The sequence below is a fragment of the Tachypleus tridentatus genome, unplaced genomic scaffold (genome assembly GCF_004210375.1).
Source record: "Tachypleus tridentatus isolate NWPU-2018 unplaced genomic scaffold, ASM421037v1 Hic_cluster_2, whole genome shotgun sequence".
NCBI lineage: Eukaryota > Metazoa > Arthropoda > Merostomata > Xiphosura > Limulidae > Tachypleus > Tachypleus tridentatus.
Window position 1 is genome coordinate 20112154 of NW_027467782.1, and position 20420 is coordinate 20132573.

General features: G+C 32.1%; 1 protein-coding gene and 1 long non-coding RNA gene across 12 annotated transcripts in view; one reads left to right on the forward strand and one right to left on the reverse strand.

The window, feature by feature from the left end:
• Window positions 1-2745: 2745 nt before the first annotated feature.
• LOC143243090 (uncharacterized) lies at window positions 2746-15350 on the reverse strand. Of its 2 annotated transcripts, none has more exons than XM_076486825.1 (5): window positions 15172-15350; window positions 8169-8234; window positions 7923-7976; window positions 6738-6813; window positions 2746-3266 (listed from the first exon to the last, which is right to left on the reverse strand). In XM_076486825.1, the coding sequence occupies exons 1-5, from the start codon at window positions 15233-15235 to the stop codon at window positions 3197-3199; spliced, it is 330 nt and encodes a 109-aa protein (XP_076342940.1). In that variant the 5' UTR covers window positions 15236-15350; the 3' UTR covers window positions 2746-3196. The 2 variants fall into 2 exon arrangements, with proteins under 2 accessions (XP_076342940.1, XP_076342939.1); XM_076486824.1 differs by lacking the exon at window positions 2746-3266 and adding an exon at window positions 5977-6105.
• The window catches only part of LOC143243091 (uncharacterized), a 49930-nt gene continuing 40393 nt past the window's right edge, over window positions 10884-20420 (forward strand). For 3 of the 10 annotated variants that reach the window (XR_013023868.1, XR_013023870.1, XR_013023869.1), the window contains exons 1-3: window positions 10918-11447; window positions 14438-14511; window positions 19892-19948. This is a non-coding gene — a long non-coding RNA (uncharacterized LOC143243091). Of the gene's footprint in view, window positions 11448-14437; window positions 14512-15364; window positions 15438-19891; window positions 19950-20420 lie in introns of those variants that run through there. The other 7 variants (XR_013023873.1, XR_013023872.1, XR_013023867.1 and 4 more) reach the window with 5 other exon arrangements.

Genomic DNA, 20420 nt, shown 5'->3' on the forward strand with positions numbered 1-20420 from the left:
CATGATCATATTATGCTGCCTGATAACATCTTCGTTTTTGGAAAAACATGGGTTTTCATATTAAGTATTTGAAAAAAAAATTGATATTAAATTTGGTTATTACTCCAAGTTGTATATTAATTAATTTAATTTTGCATATCACATGCATATCCATCACCTAATTAATTTATTAATATTTAATTAAATAAAGTATTACTCAGATATTAATTGAGAATTTGCACTTCACCATATATTAATCACATTATTAATTAATCTTTAATCAATAAATGTCCCCCAGTAACACCTCAACCACCCTCCCTCCTGGTATTGTCCTTTGGCAGATTGTACATGGCCGGCAAGATCTGCTCACATGATTCCTGAGCAATGGACATAACTAGTGGATCTATCTGCTATCTTCTTTGCTCTTAGGTGTCCTTGCACAGTCAACTCGTGAATTTGTTCCATCAGGTGAGTCCTGTATTCTGTTGTTATGATTTGCTACACTTTCCCAGTATAATTTCTCTGTTTGATTTGGTACAGCAATTCCTTCTAATACTCTGCTCTATAAGTGCTTTACCCTTTGTCTTCTGCTCGATTTTTCCCCATATATTGTCACAAAGATGGTGCAGTGAAAAGTGTTTCTTTTACGCTTCCTTCAATTCCTGCAAACCTACATTCGTGATATCATCTTTTGACCTTAGTAAGATCTTCGTGTTTTTTTTAGCTCTTATTTTCTTGAGTTCTGTTTGTGACTTGCCTATACTTCTTCGTTTATATATTTATATGTTTTTCATACATATAGTCTTTGGTAGGTCTGATATAGCACTCCCTTTTGTTTCTCTATTCTGTTGGTACCATCTCGTTTGTCTTCTGTTAAATTTTCTCCCAGGTATTGTCCCAACGTTTCTGCAATGGAGGAACTTTCTTTTATGAATTCTTTCAGTTTCTACAAACCTACATTCGGGATGTCATTTTTTTCACACTTGTAAGGTTTTGATGTCTTGCTTGCTCTTCTTTACTTGACCACTAGTGGTGACCACCAATGGTTCATCAATCTTCTTTCGGTCTGGTATCTGAGTTTCTACTAACTGGTATGTTTTAAACAATTTGGTCAAATATGGATGTTTTATACTGTTGTCTCCAGGTCTCCCACATAATATAATGCATTTATCTTTATTTTCTTATGGGACACTTTCTCATTGTCCCATCAATAAGTACACACACACACTCACATGTGCAGTTTGCCTCTCATTTGGTCATAATATAGCAGACTGGATCTCACTACTGCAAACAATTTCTTGTAGGCAATTCACTCTTTTGTCCCCAACATATTCTTCACTCGCTGGCATGTTGTGATTTGCTGGTACTTCTGAATATCTGTAACACGCTCCAATCACTATTGGCACTGTTGATCCATTTGTTAACTTTAGTTGATTGTTAGTCGTGTACTGATAAACCATGGAAATGGAACTTCCTTCTCATAATAAATCTGGCACCTTTTATTGATTCTCTTTTTTTTGGCAGCAGCTTCTATGCTGACAGTCAAACTTTCTAGTTTGTTAACAACACCATCTATAGAAGTTGCTATAGCAAGTTTATACTGAGATTTCTGCTGTTGCTTGTTAGTAATGGACTTCCATTCCTTCGCAACGTTACATATTTTATAAATAATATTTCTTTACCCATTTGTCTGTTAACCCCATGTAACCTTTGGTGGACTCCTGTTTCTAGTCAACTACCAGTTTTTGTTTTAAATAATAATATCTTCAAAATAAGACAAACGTATGTACAAAAATTATTTACACCATGAAATATCACAGTTGTATCCACAACTCTAAATAATTAATCTTTATTTTCAAATATCCACTTGGGCTGATTCAATTACTTAAGACTATAATTGACAATATAAACTATTTTTCACACAGTACTTACTTTTACTCACAGTACTATTTGTAAATTATTTACTCAGTAAGTAACCCATGGGTTACAAGAGTTGTATCATAACTTTAAAAATTGTCTACTTCTCATCAAAATCCACAGAGAATGGTTCAATTAATATAGATCCCCCCTTTTACAATACAAATTATTATATTTATTAAACTTTGAAACTAACTTTATCATATCGCCAGATATGGTTAATTATTCTCACACCAGCTAACTTCACGTTTTTTCTCATTGACTAATTTTCTGAGAAAATTCGTAATCCGAGGGTCGCGGGTTCGCATCCCCGTCGCGCCAAATATTCTCGCCCTTTCAGCCGTGGGGGCGATATAATATGACGATCAATCCCACTATTCATTGGTAAAAGAGTAGCCCAAGAGTTGGCGGTGATGATTAGCTGCCTTCCCTCTCGTCTTACACTACTATATTAGGGACGGCTAGCACAAAGCTACTCGAGGGCTATCAACGTGGTAAGTTTGTTTGTATAACGTGGTAAGTTTGTTTGTTTGCCACGTCATACAACTGAACTTAATTAATCACTATTATTTTTTAAATCATTAAATATTAACTCACCAAATAAATTGAATAATAACTCTTAAACTAAACAGTTTTGTATATCCAAAAAATATTAATTACTAATTTGAAATCATTCTTTCCCCAACTTGTGTGTCTACAGTGAAGTTATAATTTATAAAGCTTCTGTAATAAATAATCATTTTCTTTGAAACAAACATGGATTTTTAAAGCGATAAAACAGGCAATTTTAAAATACTCTATAACTTTTATTTTCTATTTACATACATTTTATTTTAATTTTTTTATCGATGTGAAGTTTGTGAAAGTCCGGGACAAGAAAACATAAATCGAGAGTCATTGTCTCTTATTAGTGAAGAAAATCGTCCGATCATAGAAGTTATTCTGTTGTTGTCTTGCATCTGGCTTTCTAATTCGGTTAAACACTAGTCAAAAAATTCTTGTGGATCTAACAATGTATCAGGAGCTTACGTTTCTCAATTTGTCTGTCGACTCTAGTCCTCAGAACCCTCTGACTCTGATGATTTCCTTTCGTTAAACAAATCTCGCAGTTCTTTGAAGTAGAGAGGTCTCATTGATTTGTATTTCGTAAATTTGTTGTGACGTCTACAAGGTGAAGGTACCTTCTTCCTTTCAGTTAACGGAGTTTCTGATATATATGAGATAATTGGTTTATATTTATGAGGCTGTCTTGTTATAAAATATTTGGCATGTGATCCTTCAAGACTTGTGATAATGTTTGTTATTTCACTTGAGTCATTGCTATTTTGGATGTCCTTCCTATTGGTGAAAACATTCGCCTTTGTTTCTTTCTAAAAATAACAAGAATCAGGATAGGTTGATGTTAGTTATCATTATATAGAAATTACCTCTTGAAAATTAATACAATGAAACTACCGATAACTTGGCTATATAAATTTAGTGGACATTAATTCAAATACGTTTTCGAACAACACTTTTATTGAAATATCCAAATTCTGAGCAAACTAATTGACTCTATAAATTGATTTCTAATAAGTAAAAAGGGAAGGGAATGTTTATCTTGTGCATGTCGAAATATTTACAACTTTACTTCTGGGAAAAACTCTGTAGGAAGTACGATATGTCTCCAGTACTAAACAGAACAAACTGTAAACAATTACTAACAAGCGTTATTAGAAATTTGAGAATTTCAAAAATAATCAAACTAAAAAGAAATTGAAATAAAAAACGTTGGTACCAACAACTATACTTTTAAGAATGATAAATTGCGTGATGTATATTTTAATTTAGTTGCTGCAATTATCGAGAATTTTACTCTACGTTGTTTTTGTTGGTTTTTTTTATCAGAAAACTTCAAAACGGACAATCTGTGTCTGCTCACCAAGAGCATTAATACCAGACTTTAGAGATATTAGTGTTCGGTCCTATTACTGGGCTACACCAGATGTCCTTAATCTATGGATGCCTTTGTATTTAAAATTCGAATATTTTAATATTTGTTTGGAAACAGTTTAACATCGAGATGGCGCTGCGAAATTCATCAATATCGATATGAACTAAAGCGCAAAAAGAATACAAACACGACAATAATAATGCTTCATAAAAAGTAAAATAAAATACATTTTTAACTCTATGTGGTGCGTAAATGAGTCCAGTGTTTTAATGAGAAAGTTTCTAGCTAGCATAAATGTAAACTTGTTAGAGAATTTCTACTGTTTAAAATTTTGGCATGACGAAAGGGGTGTTTGAACATCAGATAAGATACATCAAAGTTCTACAGTTATCCAAGCAAAGAAAATTTGGCAAATGCCGGTTTGTTAAACAGGAAAAGAAAATAAGCAAATATAAATGTCCCGGCATGGCCTGGTGGTTAAGGCGCTCGGCTCGTAATTCGAAGGTCGTGCGTTCGAATCCTCGTCACACCGAACATGCTCGCCCTTTCAGCCGTGGGAGCATTATAATGTGACGATTAATCCCACTATTCGTTGGCAAAAGAATAGCTCAAGAGTTGGCGGTGGGTGGTGATGACTAGCTGCTGCCTTCCCTCTAGTCTTACACAACTAAATTAGCAGTTGTAGTATATGAAGGATGGAAGTCCTCACATTATACATTATACGTATATATGTCTCTCTACTACTAAATGGAATGAGTACAACCCAACTTTACGAGGTAATGACTCATAAACAGAGTCATGCAGTACAAATCTATAGAATAAACATTTATTAAAGGTTTGGAGACGGCTTGAATGGTAATGAAGAATATAATGGTATTATATATAATGAATATAATAGGATATAATGGTATTATATACTAGCGCAAGTGCTAGTCCCTTGGACGGAATTTACGTAACTTCATAATTAATGAAAAGTTATCTAACGACATGAATAATTGTCTCCCTTATATGTGACCAGATCAATGAAAACCATGAGATAAAATACTGATAAAACGCCTTCCTTTCCCCGTAGCGGGCTTAGAACCATAATTTGAAACAGCTTCTATCCAAGTGGAACCGTTTTAAAATGTTCATATTAGAAGCATCTTTCATATATCTTCCCAAATGTTAATACAGTAGAAAATATGTAATTTTTTACAGTTTTGTTGTTCATACATTTCACTTTATACTTTGAGTACATAGATTAACAAGAATATCAGGTTATACTTTTGTTGCTAAGCGACATGGCATAAAGTTGTTGTTGTATACCTATACCAAGTTAAGATTCATCTGTAACTGTGTCAATAACTGTGAAAACACATGACTCATAAACAGAGTCAATAGAGTACAACAATTTCCAAAATGTTTTGAGATGGCTGCAATGATAAAGAAGAAACCTGTATTATATGTATATATCTACACACAACGTCTCTAGAAGCTTGTTATCAAGTATCCATTTAAACCGACTGCAATTTCCTTCTAAAAAATCGATACCATTAAATTTAAACGTTTCTTATAAGGTGGAAGATTGGAGTGTGAAGTTTATAGCCTTAATACATTATATTTATAACGGTGTCTAAACTTCACGCAGAACACCAGCATAAAATGTATAGAAAGTAAGTAAATATATGTGACTGAAGGTATATTACATTCTTCTTATGTTCGTCTATTTGTGCTCTACCCACCACGACTATCGATAGCCGGTTTCTAGCGTTGTAAGTCCCAGACACTCGGTATGAAATAGTGAAATGTGATGACATTTCCCGTTATCACAATACTTACTTCAGGAAGATGAAAATTCTGAACGTTTTCGGCCCTCTTCTCTTTTACACTTTTACATTTTCTCTTCTCGTTTGTATTAACAGACTGATCTTCATCTTTTTGTGGTACAAGTGAATATTTAATTTTTTTTCTATCATCTTTATTTGTATGGTCTTCTGTGTTAGCTGATTTTACTGTTTTACATCTACAACAATTGCACTTCCAAATAATGACACTACAAAAGAAAAGCGCTAATAAGTAACATGGATGATTTAATTTGACTCTTATTTGTACATCAGTGTTATGTCAATTAAAATGGAATATAATTATAATCTAGAAATAATAATATTTAACAACGACAGCCACAGGGACGTTCTCTCCCAGTGGAACGTTAGTAAGTATATGAACATATAACACTAAAATAGGCGGGTTCAGTTCCCCACGGTGGACATAGCAAGTTGACCCCTGCTGCATCTCTTTAAAATAAAGTTAACAAATGTAAAAAGGAATAAAATGTTATAGCTTAAGAGGGATAATTGAATAATTATTATACTCGCTGATAAATTTCAATTTTAAGACCATATTGAAATAAACTGAAAATCATTAATTAGTTAAAGAACTTTTTTGAATGAAAATGCCTTTTATATTTATCTCAAGTACTCGAATTGTAATAATTTAGCTTACCCATATTTTACACGTTTCAATTTCAAGTATTTTTACTGACACGCACAGTACCTTATTGTATTTACATATGAAAAACAGGTTGAACAATAACATACTTACAAGGAATGTTTTTCATTAGAAGAACTTGTAATATTGTAAAAAGTGATCCACAATTTAAGCTTTAAGTGAATCTCCACACATAAAATACACTTTATTGTAAACTAATGATGCTAATTTCCCCTTATATATTTCTTTTTAATGCAAGCGTTTGTATCCTTTTGATTATTTATCATTCTAATTAAAAGAAAGTAACTAATATTTTTTTATTTCTCAGTCCCTTTAAATTCATTATTAAGTATATACACACATGGTTCAACTATTAATAACACAGAAATTATATTAAGATCTATCCAACAAAACATAAAAAATACTGTTTTGTTCTTACCTTAGAAAAATTAACAAAAGTGGTATTCCTACTGCAGCAGTTACCAATGGAATCGTATGTTCTGACATGGATGGTGCTGAAATGGAAAAATACAAGTTAAAAAGAAAGTTAGTTAGTCAAGTGCAATTTGTTTTTGTTATATGATAGTATTGGAGGAGGCTACGTTTTATTTGGTATACTTACAGTGAAAATAACAAGATAACCACAGCGTTCTGAGTTACTGGAATCGAAGAAGTTCCACTCTTTATTCAAACACGTATAAGTTTAATGCACATGGATAAAACAGTACAGGTAAAGAAGTGTAAAGTATCACTTTAGATTTACTTTCTTCCTTGATAATCCAAGTAAAGATATTTACTTATCATATCTTATGACAACCAAATACACTGACTGTGTTTTCATATCAAATCAGGATGATCATTTGATACATCACGTGACTGACCACCATTACAGCTGATATATATATTCGTAAGAAGACAAAAGGCAAAAGTAACAAGTTCTCAGACTTCCAAGGATGTATGATTGTCAACACTGACGTACTAGCAATTTGTAAACTGAATACTGTTTATATGTTTCACTATTCAAAGAAATCTGTAATTAGTGTCTGAATGAACTACAAACGAAAGAGAATATATTGGAAAACTATCGGTAACAATTCAAAGGGAAAGTACATGGACTGTCTTTTTGTTGTAAACTAATGTAAAACTCTGTTCGAGTCAACCAGTTTTTATAAAATAGTCAAGGTTTAAATAATACAACAATACTAGGAGGAGGAAAATACTTATGGCATACAATTACTGGTCCAAAAACTTACTTCAGACAACAGAAAAGCTCAAACTGTGAACAGTGAATTAGTGGGAATGATAGACGTGGTTTGGTGAATCATGTTTTACCTGAGTTGCTATGAGTGGTGAAATGGTAAGATATTTATTATTTAGAATAGAAAATAATGTCCACAATGTACTGGAATATTATAAGAGATCGGGTATTTACACATTACTACATTTTTTACCTTCATGAATAAGGGATTGAAGAAATTTAATGGGAAGAAAGAACAACACGCGTCAACACAAACATCGTCACTGTAATATTTTTCCATCACGACATTTTGTCAACAACCTTTCCACACATATTATCTTACGTTAAAGGTACGTTTTACGTAATCTTATATGTAGCATAACTTACTTTTCCTTGGAGAAGGAACGTATGTTTCTTCCTCCGTTCCTGGTTGACTTGGATCTAAGAAAAAAGCTTGAAATGTTTACAATGTTAACTTTGACAATTAAAAATAAAATAATAGATGAAGTATATAATAACTAATTTATTGCTTAGTTTGTTGGAAACAGTTTTTCCTTTTTCGATTTATTTAAAAATTAGAATTCACAAATACTGATCACACATATAAACGCTTTGAAGGAAAGCACAACTTACAACACAGGTTATGTCTCAGTGTGAGTCCTTCAGGACATTGGTAGTTTTCATTAGGTTGTACGCATGCTAAAATAAGGTATAAGATGGTTTGTAGTTCAAGTATTGTTGACATAAGAAATAATATTTTGCACTATTTATTTGTAATTTAGCACAACACTACATCATGGGCTATCTATGCTCTGCCCATCACGGATATCGAAACCCGGTTTCTTGCATTGGAATCACGCAGACAGTTTGCTGGGCCACTAGAGTAATTTTTTGACCTGATATGACACTTTAGGCTCATAACAAATTATTAACTACTTTTCTTCGTGAAAGCTCATACATTGGAAATCCTGTAAGGTATAAACAAAATCTAACAAATATAGCTTATCTTGTTCTTTATCTATTGTATCGTAGGTCACAGGAGGTTTCAACTCAATGTATTTTCATAATTAATAATAAATAAGGATTTACAATGGTAAAGTTAAGGGTTCGATTTCCCCTCGGTTGGTACAGTGGATATCTCGTTGTAGCTTTGCTATATGAAAAACGCAAATTTTGGTAATTAAAGGCCCGGAATGGCCAGATGTGTTAAGGCATTCGACGTGTAATCTGAGGGTCGCAGGTTCGAATCCCCATCACACCAAACATGTTCGCCCTTTCAGCCGTGGGGGCATTATAACGTGACGGTCAATCCCACTATTCGTTGGTAAAAGAGTAGCCCAAGAGTTGGCGGTGGGTGGTGATGACTAGCTGCCTTCCCTCTAGTCTTACACCCAGATCAGAATTAAAGATATGCTCAGTAACAGATACAGTTAATCAAATAAGCTCTTCAAACTTTCTTATTTCAAATGATAAGAATGTATCGTTTCATCGCTTGGATGTGAAAAGTGGCTAAACAATGTCTCTGAATACCAGAACTTACTGTGTGTTTGTAACAAAAGAAACATTTTTCTGCTATAACACTGTAGCATTTTGTAATTTCAATATTTTCACAGACGCTTAAAGAAATCATTCAACACTTTTGATTTTTTAAAATTATTTGTTCTATGACTTGTAAAGAAAACAACAAAACCTTTCTAATTTCTAACATAAGGTTATCTCGTTTTCTGACTTCACGGAATGTCTAATTTCATTAATTGTGTAATGCTATTGATTAAATTTATTCATATCTATGTATGTATTTAGTTATTGTATATAATAATAATAAATCAAAAATTATTTCGTAATGATAAATTTATATCTGCAGACAAAAAAATTTGATTTTCAACATTTTAACACTGCAGGCTTAACGCGGAAACAATGGCGGTGAGCTGTATGTTGGTAGTTGGAAAGGTGATTTCATGGATTTTGGAAAATTAATGTACAATCATTAAATATATATCGAACTTATAACACTTTACATAAATTGTAGTAAAAATGGATGGAATCCGATCCATAATTTAAAGTTTTTTTTTACTTCTAAACACTACCAAAATCGATTCTTATAAGCATTTACCTTCCAAGAAATGAGTGATGAAAATTGTTTTTTGTGCTTTTATCTCCCAGTTTCTTGTGTATTCAATAACGCACTTATACACACCGGTATCAGAAAAATCAAATTTATAAATCATCAAATCTCCCGTGGCTTTGTTTACCCGAATTTTATTATCGTCTGTTGATATTCCACCGTAGGGGGCCAAACCAATAATACTGGAAAACATCAGAGGTATATCTATTGATTCCAATGCTATCAGGGACACACGGAATCACCTGTGGGGCGCCAAGTACAATATTTTCAGGCTTAAGTTTGATGTGTGCAGGCATTGCTATTATTAGAGCATAGAATGCCATAAAAATCAATGTTTTGAAAAAGAACTTCACCATCTCTATATCTTAAAGTCTGCTTGCAGTAGTAGATTGAATGTTTTACAAAATGTCTCCCAATTATCTGTGTTGCTAAGATACCGTTTCATTGTTAATATTATAAATATTGTAAGCACGTAACAACAAACAATATGATATAAAAGTTACGGAGTTCCGGATTAAACACTAAAAGCTGATAAAAGTTACGGAGTTACGGATTAAACGCTAAAAGCTGACAAAGTACAGAAACTAAAAGGTGTGAAATTTATGATGAGGCTACAGAAACCACAATTCCATCTTTACACAGCTTTGATTTGAATTTAAAATATATAAATTCAAAAATGTGTGAAAAAAACGTCTAGTGGTTACGTTATTTTTATCACAAAATAAGATATTGTTGTTTCACATCATGCTTAGAGGCAACAAAGAAACACCACAACAATATATCATAAAAGTTACGAAGTTCGGGATTAAACACTAAAAGCTGATAAAAGTTACGGAGTAACGGATTAAACGCTAAAAGCTGACAAATTACAGAAACTAAAAGGTGTGAAATTTATGATGAGGCAACAGAAACCACAGTTCCATTTTTAAAGAGCTTTGATTTGAAGTTAAAATATACAAATTGATATATGTGTGAAAAAACATCTAATGTTTACGTTATTTTATTACAAAATAAGACATTGTTGTTTCACAATAATACTTGCTAAATAATCACAATTATTGTTGTGAAAATAGTTCAAACAACTCGCCTGGTAGGTAAATTACATATACGGAATTTAAAAAGTTTCTATTCTTCCCTTAAGTTTCCCAAATTTGAGTTAAAATATTAAAAATAAAAGCATCATAAACAAACTGTTTACATACTGGTTGGAACAGAATTATAAGAAAAAGAAATTTATTTATTTTCTCCCATGAAGATACCTAGGGGGCTGAATATAAAAATCGTATAGTTAATAACATCATAGGCCTAATATCAATGTCTTCTGACAAGTGCAATGAATTGTGATCACACTCTATCAGTTTAGAAAACGTCTTCACCGTAAGATTCGTTGCTTATATAAATATTGTTCTTATTGTGTTTGGTCGTCGGCAATGGATAGGACAAAGTATAGTTGATATAATATTGTACATGTTTGTTTTTTGAAAAATTCGTGAGTGCTTACGAAACACATGAGGTAGATATAGCCCAGAGTGCCGGTTTTGTAACTATGGCTGGAGGTGCAAGCAACCCTGTTAATGGAAATATCTGCAATTATTCAGTGAGAGACTGATCAATCTGTGAGTCAGCCACTTTCTCTTGAAGTTATTCATCTCATGAACAATCTGAACCTGTTCATTCCGAGAAAGATTTTTATAGCCTTTTTCCACCACAGGATTTTCTTATGTTTCCCGTACACCCCTCCAGAGTCAGCTCGGTCTAATATTGCGTATTTAGGTATGATTTCTCAGGTATGTGATGTTTTATCCCTTTTATGAATTCCTACAATCCTCATCCTTTTTGTTGTATGATAGTTCTCAGTTCTTCCTTACCATATTTAGTTTTCCCACTTTCTTTGGATATTAGGGTTCATACAAAGCAATTTACTTCATAATTGGTTGAGAGTTCCAGCATGTCTTGCTTCCTATGTGCTGTGGATAGTTTGTTTGACGAACCATCAAGTAGCCTATCCGTTTTAAGACTCACAGGTGTTGGAATCTATTTTGCCAATTTGGGAGTACCCCCCTAACTACCAGTGCTTTTAACCCATGCCTCTGTCTTATCCTTACTTTTGTGGTATTTATCTACCATACATTTACTTTCAGATACTCTGTACAAAAGTCCTGAGGTTTATGAGGAACAGCCTCTCCTTTGTTACTTCTAAGATGACTCATTTTTCATTCTCTACTCTCACCTTGCATACATAAATTTTCTGTTGTTGAAACATACTGGGTCAAAATGCAGCCTTCTGTCAGATTTATTTGCTGCCCACTTAGGAAATCATGTGTAGCTCTGTTTCTTAGTATATTTTCAAACGTATTCCAGACCCTTTGGAATTGCATGCTGGGAACACCTGCATCAACACTCTATCTTTTCGTTTTTGGTAGCTCATTTGCCACAGTTGGAATCAAGACAAGCCCCTATTCCTGTTTCCCATCCTAGTGCTTCCCAGCTTTTACCTGTTCCTCTTTCCAGGTGTTTTTTTCAGTGTAGATCATCATAGTATCAACAGTACCAGTTGATAACTGGATGGGAGCTCAGTTGTGTGACTTTCTTCCCTTTTGGCAGTGTTTCACCACAGATTGGTGGATTATTTGGACATGTCCTATGCTTCCTTTACCTTCCTCTTTTTATCACAGATATCCATTTCTTTCCTTCCTCAGAATCCCATTAACAGCCAGCTTCTGTTGGAGGTAGTTCAGGACCTTCTGTCCAACAGAACATTGAATCTGGAAATCATCTCTTTCCTAGTTTCTATTCCAGTTTGTTGTTGTCATTAAAATTGAAGACTGACTATCTGTCATGGTCTTTCAATCAATTTCTCAGTCTTTTTTTTTTTTTTTATAATATAGAGTAAAAGCAAAAAACATAAGTTTTTGCACATTGTAGTGAATATGTTTGACTTCTTCCTTCAATTATACTTTATCTGTATTGTGGAGGCAGGGCTGAATTATTTACTAGGCACGGTGCCTAGGGCCTATGAAAACTATAGGTCCATGAAAAGTTTCCTTAAAAGTTAATTTTGGTTTAACTTATATGGCTGGTAGGGCCTACAAACAGTAGGTGCCTACGTCCTACAATCGTTTTGATACAGCATGGTGGAGGAACTTGGGATTGTTCTGGTTCTTTCCCTTCAACTGTCTTTTGTGTAGCTTATTCTGAAGATGTTATTTGTCTTAGGTTGGTTCTGGTCAATTTCTCTCTCATACACATTTTTTCAATCCAGGACATCAGGTTTTTTAAGTTGATATACCATTTTGAATTCTTAACATACGCTCTCTTCAGGAGTCAGGGGTTTGATATCCCTTCTGGTCTCATTAATTTCAGGTGAAGATGGTATGATCCTCATTCTACACCCACCCTCTCTATCTGTGTCAGTTTCCAGCAGCACAGATTTTGGATGTAGTTGTCAAGTACAGTCCATCATGCCCTAGCCACTTTGTGTCTGGGGACACTTCCATTTTTCCCCAATACTAATTGGATTTACTTCTCAGTTTTTGTCTACCAGAATATACAACACATTTCCCAGATTGGTGAAGAGTATGGCTGGTTTAGAAGTAGTATAGTCTCCCACATCATATCTACATATCTGATTCTTTAGACTCAAAGTGTGCCTTTGTACTCTTTCAAAGGGTGCTTCTTTTCTTCCCTTGCACCAATTCAGTGTGTGATTCTATCTGATTATATAAGTACAGCTAATGTACCATATCAGAAGTTAATTTTTCTATACATAAAATGTGCTTCCTCTCCACTGAAAATGAGTGCTTCAATTCTCCACTAAAACTCAAAACAGTAATTTGATAGAACTGAAAAGAGGAAGTTGCACGTATAATGAGTGTATAGCACTTTCCTTTGTGGAGGATTATCCACGATAATTTGCATGAGGGACATTAAAATGAGTCATTTTCAAAGGAAGGGAGGAAAAAGGCTTGTGGCATGTTTTTCTTTCTTTTTTCACATAGAGGGCAGCATTAAATGAGACTAGTTATATGAAATACATTTTCTGTATAGGAAACATAACTTTCACTGTTGCCCTGCTTAATATCTTATTTTGTTGAAAATCACCTATATTTTCATGAAAATTGGGATCATCTAGAAATTTTTCCTTCTCTCTAGTATGTTTTCTTGGCCTCCAAATTAACAAGGTGCCTTATATCCAATTTTATATTGTAAGCCTTGATATGGATATATCATCCAGTTGTAAAAGAGACCCAAGGGAACTCTCAGTCCTAACTTGTCAATTTAGAGGTCATTAGATGAAATTCTTATTGTAGTTTTGTTATTTATTTTTCAGTTGTGTAAATAATCAGATTACTTAATAGTCTTACACAGTATTATTTGTTTAAGGGTTCATTTAACTTTTAAGAACAACTTTCAGGTTTCCTGCTGCCCTTGGAACTATTTCATTGTAAATCATGTTCAGTTTTGATGGCCATAATAATGCGTTATTATGAAAATACTTCTTTCACTGTAGTAAGTTTCTACAAACGTTGATGAGGTCAATCTTATTCCACACATTTTGATACACTTTTCACACAATCTCTACTGCATTTGGATGTTGGCTTTCTAGACTATGTTTAAGCAGATCAAAGACAAAAACAAAACAGCATTTTATGCTTCAATAAAACTGAATTGTGTTGGCAATCCAAATATTTTATGTTAAGGCCTTTAAAACAAATACAGATAATAATTATTCATTAATGGATATAAACTAAACTGAGTTCTTTTTTGTCTTCAATAGTGTTTGCTAATTCAGAACCTGTTAGAGGGTTTGAAGAAGGTGCACTCCAGATGTGCTTTGCTGATCTTAGGCAGGTTAGTAAGCCTTTACAAAAGTGTACTATTTAAGTTCATATTAAAAGATATTACAAGTAATGTAAACATTGCTTTTGGACTAAATACATTTTATGTGGTTGCTGTAGAATAGTCATTAATATTGTATACGTATGTAACATGGGCATATATTGTGTATATAGATATGTAATTAACAGTTACATTATGGAAGATATTAAACCTTGAAGAATGATATATGCTCATAGGAAGAAAAGCATGCAACTCTCATGAAATGCCTTTCAAAAATGAAACTAGTTAATGAAATTATTTCCTTAAAACTTGATAACAAACTTTCATTAAAGTAAGTAGTTTCAGCAAAAGTTTTATTTTGTAAATATTTTTTGGATTTTTCTGATAAAAATTCATTATTTAATGTAGTTATTTACACTTGGACTCTGAGTAGTTCACATGCAAAGTAATTTTTACATAAAGTATAAAAATAATACGTTTTACCTTACTGTTTCTACATTTCATTTGTATAACCTCTAGAACCTCATAAATGAACATCAATTGTTGATTTTTAAGGTAAATGTTTGTACTTTTTTTTTTTCTCTTTTATGCACCGTATTACTAACTCTATTTGTCATCATCAACAGAGAGTGCAGGGAAATGATTTTAAAATTAACAAAAATGTGTACATACCTTTTACATCTTTATAGAAATTTATTAGTATAGTCATCTTTTTCACATATTCATAATTTAACATCTTTATCTTTTCATTTATAGTTTATTTTTAACTCTCCTTTAAAATTCTTTGTCTCTATTTATTCTGATATGTTAACTGATACAAATAGGCCTTTTATGTAGAAGTTATTTTGAGAAATTCCCCACATAGGTGTGTTGCCAAAACAGGATGGCTGTGATAGATACCATCTTGTTTATAAAGCTTTCACAATCTATGTAACAAGGTAAGCTTATAAAAACAATTAAATCACTCAAATAGGATTTTTTAAAACATAAATTATACATAGTCAACTAAAATATAAAAATTAGATTTAAGTACAATTCAACTGTCTCTAACTATAGCATTTTGAGGTAACAAACTACTGTAAGTGCTGTAGACAATAGTACTGCAGGCTGTTACTTCGACTTCAGTACAAAAACTGTACACCAATTTCATATTAACTGTTGGTGGAGTGGAGTGTAAACTGAGCTCTTTATAACATCTTTGTACACTTGTATTAACTAATTACTTGTACGTCATTAATTTGTTTCCAAAGTATAGAAGATTGGCATAGCACCCATAAAAGGCTGTAAAATCTATTTCTCTTTTGCAGTGGATTCAGTTCTAAGATTGCATATATCGTATGTCTCAAAAGGACATGTGAAAATACATTGGCATCTAGACAGTTGTATGCATTGTGAGCTTATGTGTTTACAGTCAGTTTCTGTTAAATTGGAGATTTTTTTTTATATAACTTGGATCATGTGACAAGCAAACTATGTGAGCAAAATATTTATTTTAAATGTTTCTGTTGTAACAAAGAATTAAAACTTGGATAACATAAACATTAAATTATATACTATAATGTTAATTTCATTCACATGCATGGATTGTAAAGATGTTTAATTAAATTTTGCACATAATTCAGTAACTTGCATATAAATTAATTTTAAAATGCTGCTGTTCTGATCAGATAAACAGATATGACTTTCAGTGTTATTTTGTTTATCAACACTACTCATCAGTGAGTTTCTGATGTGAGTACTTAAGACTATGTCATTTAAATGCTTCTGTGTGCATTTTAATCTGGAATTTTTTGCCCGTTAGCTTCAGTCAAGAACACTTTTTTATATATCTGGGAACCAAATACATACACGAGATTTACATTCATTGTCAGTGACATCCGTCAATGTATTTATGGCATTCGTACTCGTGATTATAAATGTCACATATATGTTTGTAATTGATACATTTTTTGTTGACTTCGCTCTCTTGAACTTCGAGTAATCCAGTTACATGTCTTATCACAGCTGTATGTGAGAGTGACTTATTTTGTCATGTAATTCTTGGAATTGTGATTTCTTCATGAAGTTATTTGCTTTTATTCTCTTTTTTTATTATTTTTTCTGTTGACTAAATCACTGGACTTTTCTACAGGCTTTAAAAGAATTTCAAAGTAATTGTTAGTCAGATTGTTTACTTCTGCTATAATTATTTTGGTGAACTTTGTATTTGGTCATTCTAATTTGCTTGAGAAACATCTCTAGAATACTTTAGAATCCTCTTTTCTTAGTCTTGCCTGAAACATCAGTCTAGTCTAGTTATCTGAATGGTAAATGGTGAACAAGTTTTTGTATTTGTCTTGTCCATCCCATAGTTCTGATGCTCATGAACTGTCATGGTTGGTAACCTGTATGGTCACTTCAGCCTGATTGTTAATTGAGAACTTTTTATTAACTACTAGATACCAGTTATTCATTACTTTTTATCCTGTGTTTTGACAAATAATCTGCTTCCATATTCTTGGAAATCTCAAAGAACTATTTATTTCGTAGTCGTAGCTGAAAATCAATCATTAGTCTTCTTGATACAGAGACTGGTTGATATATATGTACAGTAGTTTAAATATTCAGTGACCATCATGGAGGTCTGTTTTCTCTTTTTTAACTCAAGGGAGTTTCAAGTTTGTATTATGTGAATTTTGTTGCATATTGCTTTTCTTTGTATTAGAGGATGTGTGTCTCAGGTTAATAGGCTGGCTTTTATTGGTCACTAGCCATTGTTAGGGAAGGTTGTATAAAGTTTTACTTGTACAGGTCTCATGCTTTTCTAGGTACAAGGAAGCACTGTGCTGGTCTACAGTACATGGAATCCTCTCTTACTTCACAAAAGAAATATTGTTTTATAAACACCTAAAGTTAAAAAAGGACAAAACAGTTACATTATTTAACTAGTGTTTCAAGCAACTGCCCTTCATTAGGTTTGATATTGTTTAAGGTTATTTAATTTTCTCAAGTTTCAACACAACTGTTCATTGTTATTTGTGAATCTTTTCCACTTTTAGAAAGAAATTAAGGATGTTTATTGGATAGCATTGTTAAATTCTATAACAGTATGACATCATTCTTAGTCCTAGAATTAATGACCTTTGTGCATCTCTTAAAAAAATTTCAAAACAACTTTGTATTTTTTTTTTTTTATCAATATCACCTATATTTTAATTCAATTTTCTATTTCCCATATATTAGTATTGTTTCCTACATATTAATATCACCTATATTTTTATTCATTTTTCTATTTCTGGTATATTAGTATTGTTTCCTATATATTAATATCACCTATATTTTAATTCATTTTTCTATTTCCCATATATTAGTATTGTTTCCTATATATTAATATTGCCTATATTTTAATTCATTTTTCTATTTCCCATATATTAGTATTGTTTCCTATATATTTCTTTACATTATCATTTTCTGTAATACCTGTTCCTTTTTATTTTTCTGTTCTGTGAAAACTGTTTTAACATCTTTTTAACTGTTGTCACTGCCATCTTTCATGTGATGCACACATTTTTTTATGTACATATAAACATGACAGGAATGTCTTCTGTTATTATTGACATAAATGACATCAACATCTGTACTTGTAATGTGCCCTACTAATCATTGCTCTTTTATTATCCTAAAAAAGGAATAGTCAATCTAGTTAAAATATTTTATGTCACCTTTATTGAGTTATATGTGGTACTGATAAAGATTTCAACACTCATTCAGTTTCACATGTACATAAACAGTCAAAGGATTGTTAGGCTAGTTTGGCCTGCTTGAAATGAATAGTGTATTTTGTTCAGTTTTAAGTCTTGCTCAGTATGTTAGTTATTGCTATTTCTTTTCCAAAAGTTTAGTAATGCATTTGAAAGCCACGCTGTGTAACATTGAATAGATTCAAAATAGTTATTGGTATGTGAATAGACCTATTTGCTTAAAAGTTCTACCAGTCTATAGAAATACAGAGATAAAAGTTATAGTTTTGTAAATCACCTTTTGAGTATATGCATAAAGATTGGCTCTGCTTACTGTTACTGGGAAGATTTTAAATTTTTCATGAAACATTAAGAACAAGTTATGAAGTACTTTAGAAAAATGATAAAAGTAGCATGAGATAGACTTAAAAATTCAAATAACTTAACTTTATTTTAACTAAACATTTTAGTAAACTGAAAACATTGAAGATCTACATGTTGCATTCTTTGGAAATAAGAAGCTTTATGGCTGTCACATATTTACAGTGTTAAAGAGTATAATGTGTGTGGTAGAAGGAACACTCTAAATGTCCCTCTGGTGTTAATATATATAATAGACAGTTTGTGTCATGCTTCTTTTTTTTTAATAGTAATGGTATACAATTTATATCATTGTTTTGTAACAAAACTCCCAATTGATATTGTTAGGTCAACTATGGTATTTATGTTGTGAATGTTTAATATACATATTGGTTTGTTTTTTATTCTTGTTAACTTTGGTGATAGAACAAAACAATTTAATTCAGAAATTATTTAGATTTAGAATTGATATTTTGTCTTTATTGAGCTTAGAGTAAGTTATTGCACAGTACATTTTTAAGCTTAATTATAAAACAAATAATACCCTAGGATCACTTATTGCACCACGATAAGTTAAATAGCATTTTATTTATATTTTTTTAAGTTGTTTATTAACATTGAGGAATACACAAAAGTAAGATAAAAGTTACCAAGGGTTTCAATGGAGTAGTGTTTCAACTAAGCCTTTCTTATAATAATGTTTTACACCCAATGCTTATATTTAGGCCATTAAATACACCTTCTGTTACTAATGTTAAGATCAGATGTTAGCTAGTTGTGTCTTAGTGTGAATGTGTAGTATTTAAAGTACGTAATTCCCTCCAGTTTTACACTGTTAAATTAGGGATAGCTAGCTGACTTCCCTCTAGTCTTACACTGTTAAATTAGGGATAGCTAGCTGACTTCCCTCCAGTCTTACACTGTTAAATTAGGGATAGCTAGCTGACTTCCATCTAGTTTTACACTTCTAAATTAGGGATGGCTAGTGCAGATAGCCCTCGTGCAGCATTGCATGAAATTCAAAAACAAACAAACATAATTAAAGATGTATTAACTGTGGAAACTGTACGAAGTAAAATAGTTCCATATGTTTTTTGATATCACATCTTCCAATTATTTTAGTTTAGTCACAGAGTCCATCAGTCTCCTTTCACTAAAACTGATTTCTTATTATTGCTTTCTGACTTATAGTGTACAATTCCTTCTTCTTGTAATTTTTGTTAGTTAATTTACGTATAGCAGTTTACTTTATTTTGGTGCACTGGAATTTATCTTGCAGAATTTTTGTAGTTATATTTTCTTATAACTTCTAGATCTTTTCATGACATGGGACTGGGCAACCTACTTTCATGACTATGGACAAGAAAATAGTAAGTATTGAAGGGTAAACCCACAAGTTGCTGTAGTTGTGCTTGAAAAGTAAGTGGAACATAAAAGTGATCAAAGTTAATTTTAAATGTCACTATAACTTGCTTTATTATAAATTGTTAAAGTCTTTCCAATAATTATTATGCATGTTTTGATTTTTAAAAAAGGAAAAAGGAAACGTATAGCCACCTGAAAAGTTGTATGTTTAGTTACCTAGTTATATGTTGCCCTTAAGAAACCTGATACTATTGATGTCTTACTCCAAGACAAGTCCTGCAAGATGTCAAGTTTCATTTTTTAAATTAAAAGTTAAGTCTTATTTAGTTTCTCAACTAGCCTTTGACAGATGTAAATACAAATTTAGAAAGAATGAAGGTAAGATGATAAATAGTTGTAGACTCTGAATAAAGTAATGTTTTATTTTTTCTTTCCTTAATGTTAGTTTATTTTTAGTATTGGTTAAATTGTTTGATA

Excerpts from the sequence above, each read along its gene's own strand:
- LOC143243090 (XM_076486824.1), bottom strand. The coding sequence starts at position 15,235 with ATGTTAAATTATGAATATGTGAAAAAGATGACTATACTAATAAATTTC. Across the intron at positions 8,235-15,171 it reads TTTCTATAAAGATGTAAAAG|CATGCGTACAACCTAATGAA; the intron begins GTATGTACACAT and ends ACCTTATTTTAG. Across the intron at positions 6,106-6,737 it reads CTTTTGTTAATTTTTCTAAG|AGATGCAGCAGGGGTCAACT; the intron begins GTAAGAACAAAA and ends TTTATTTTAAAG.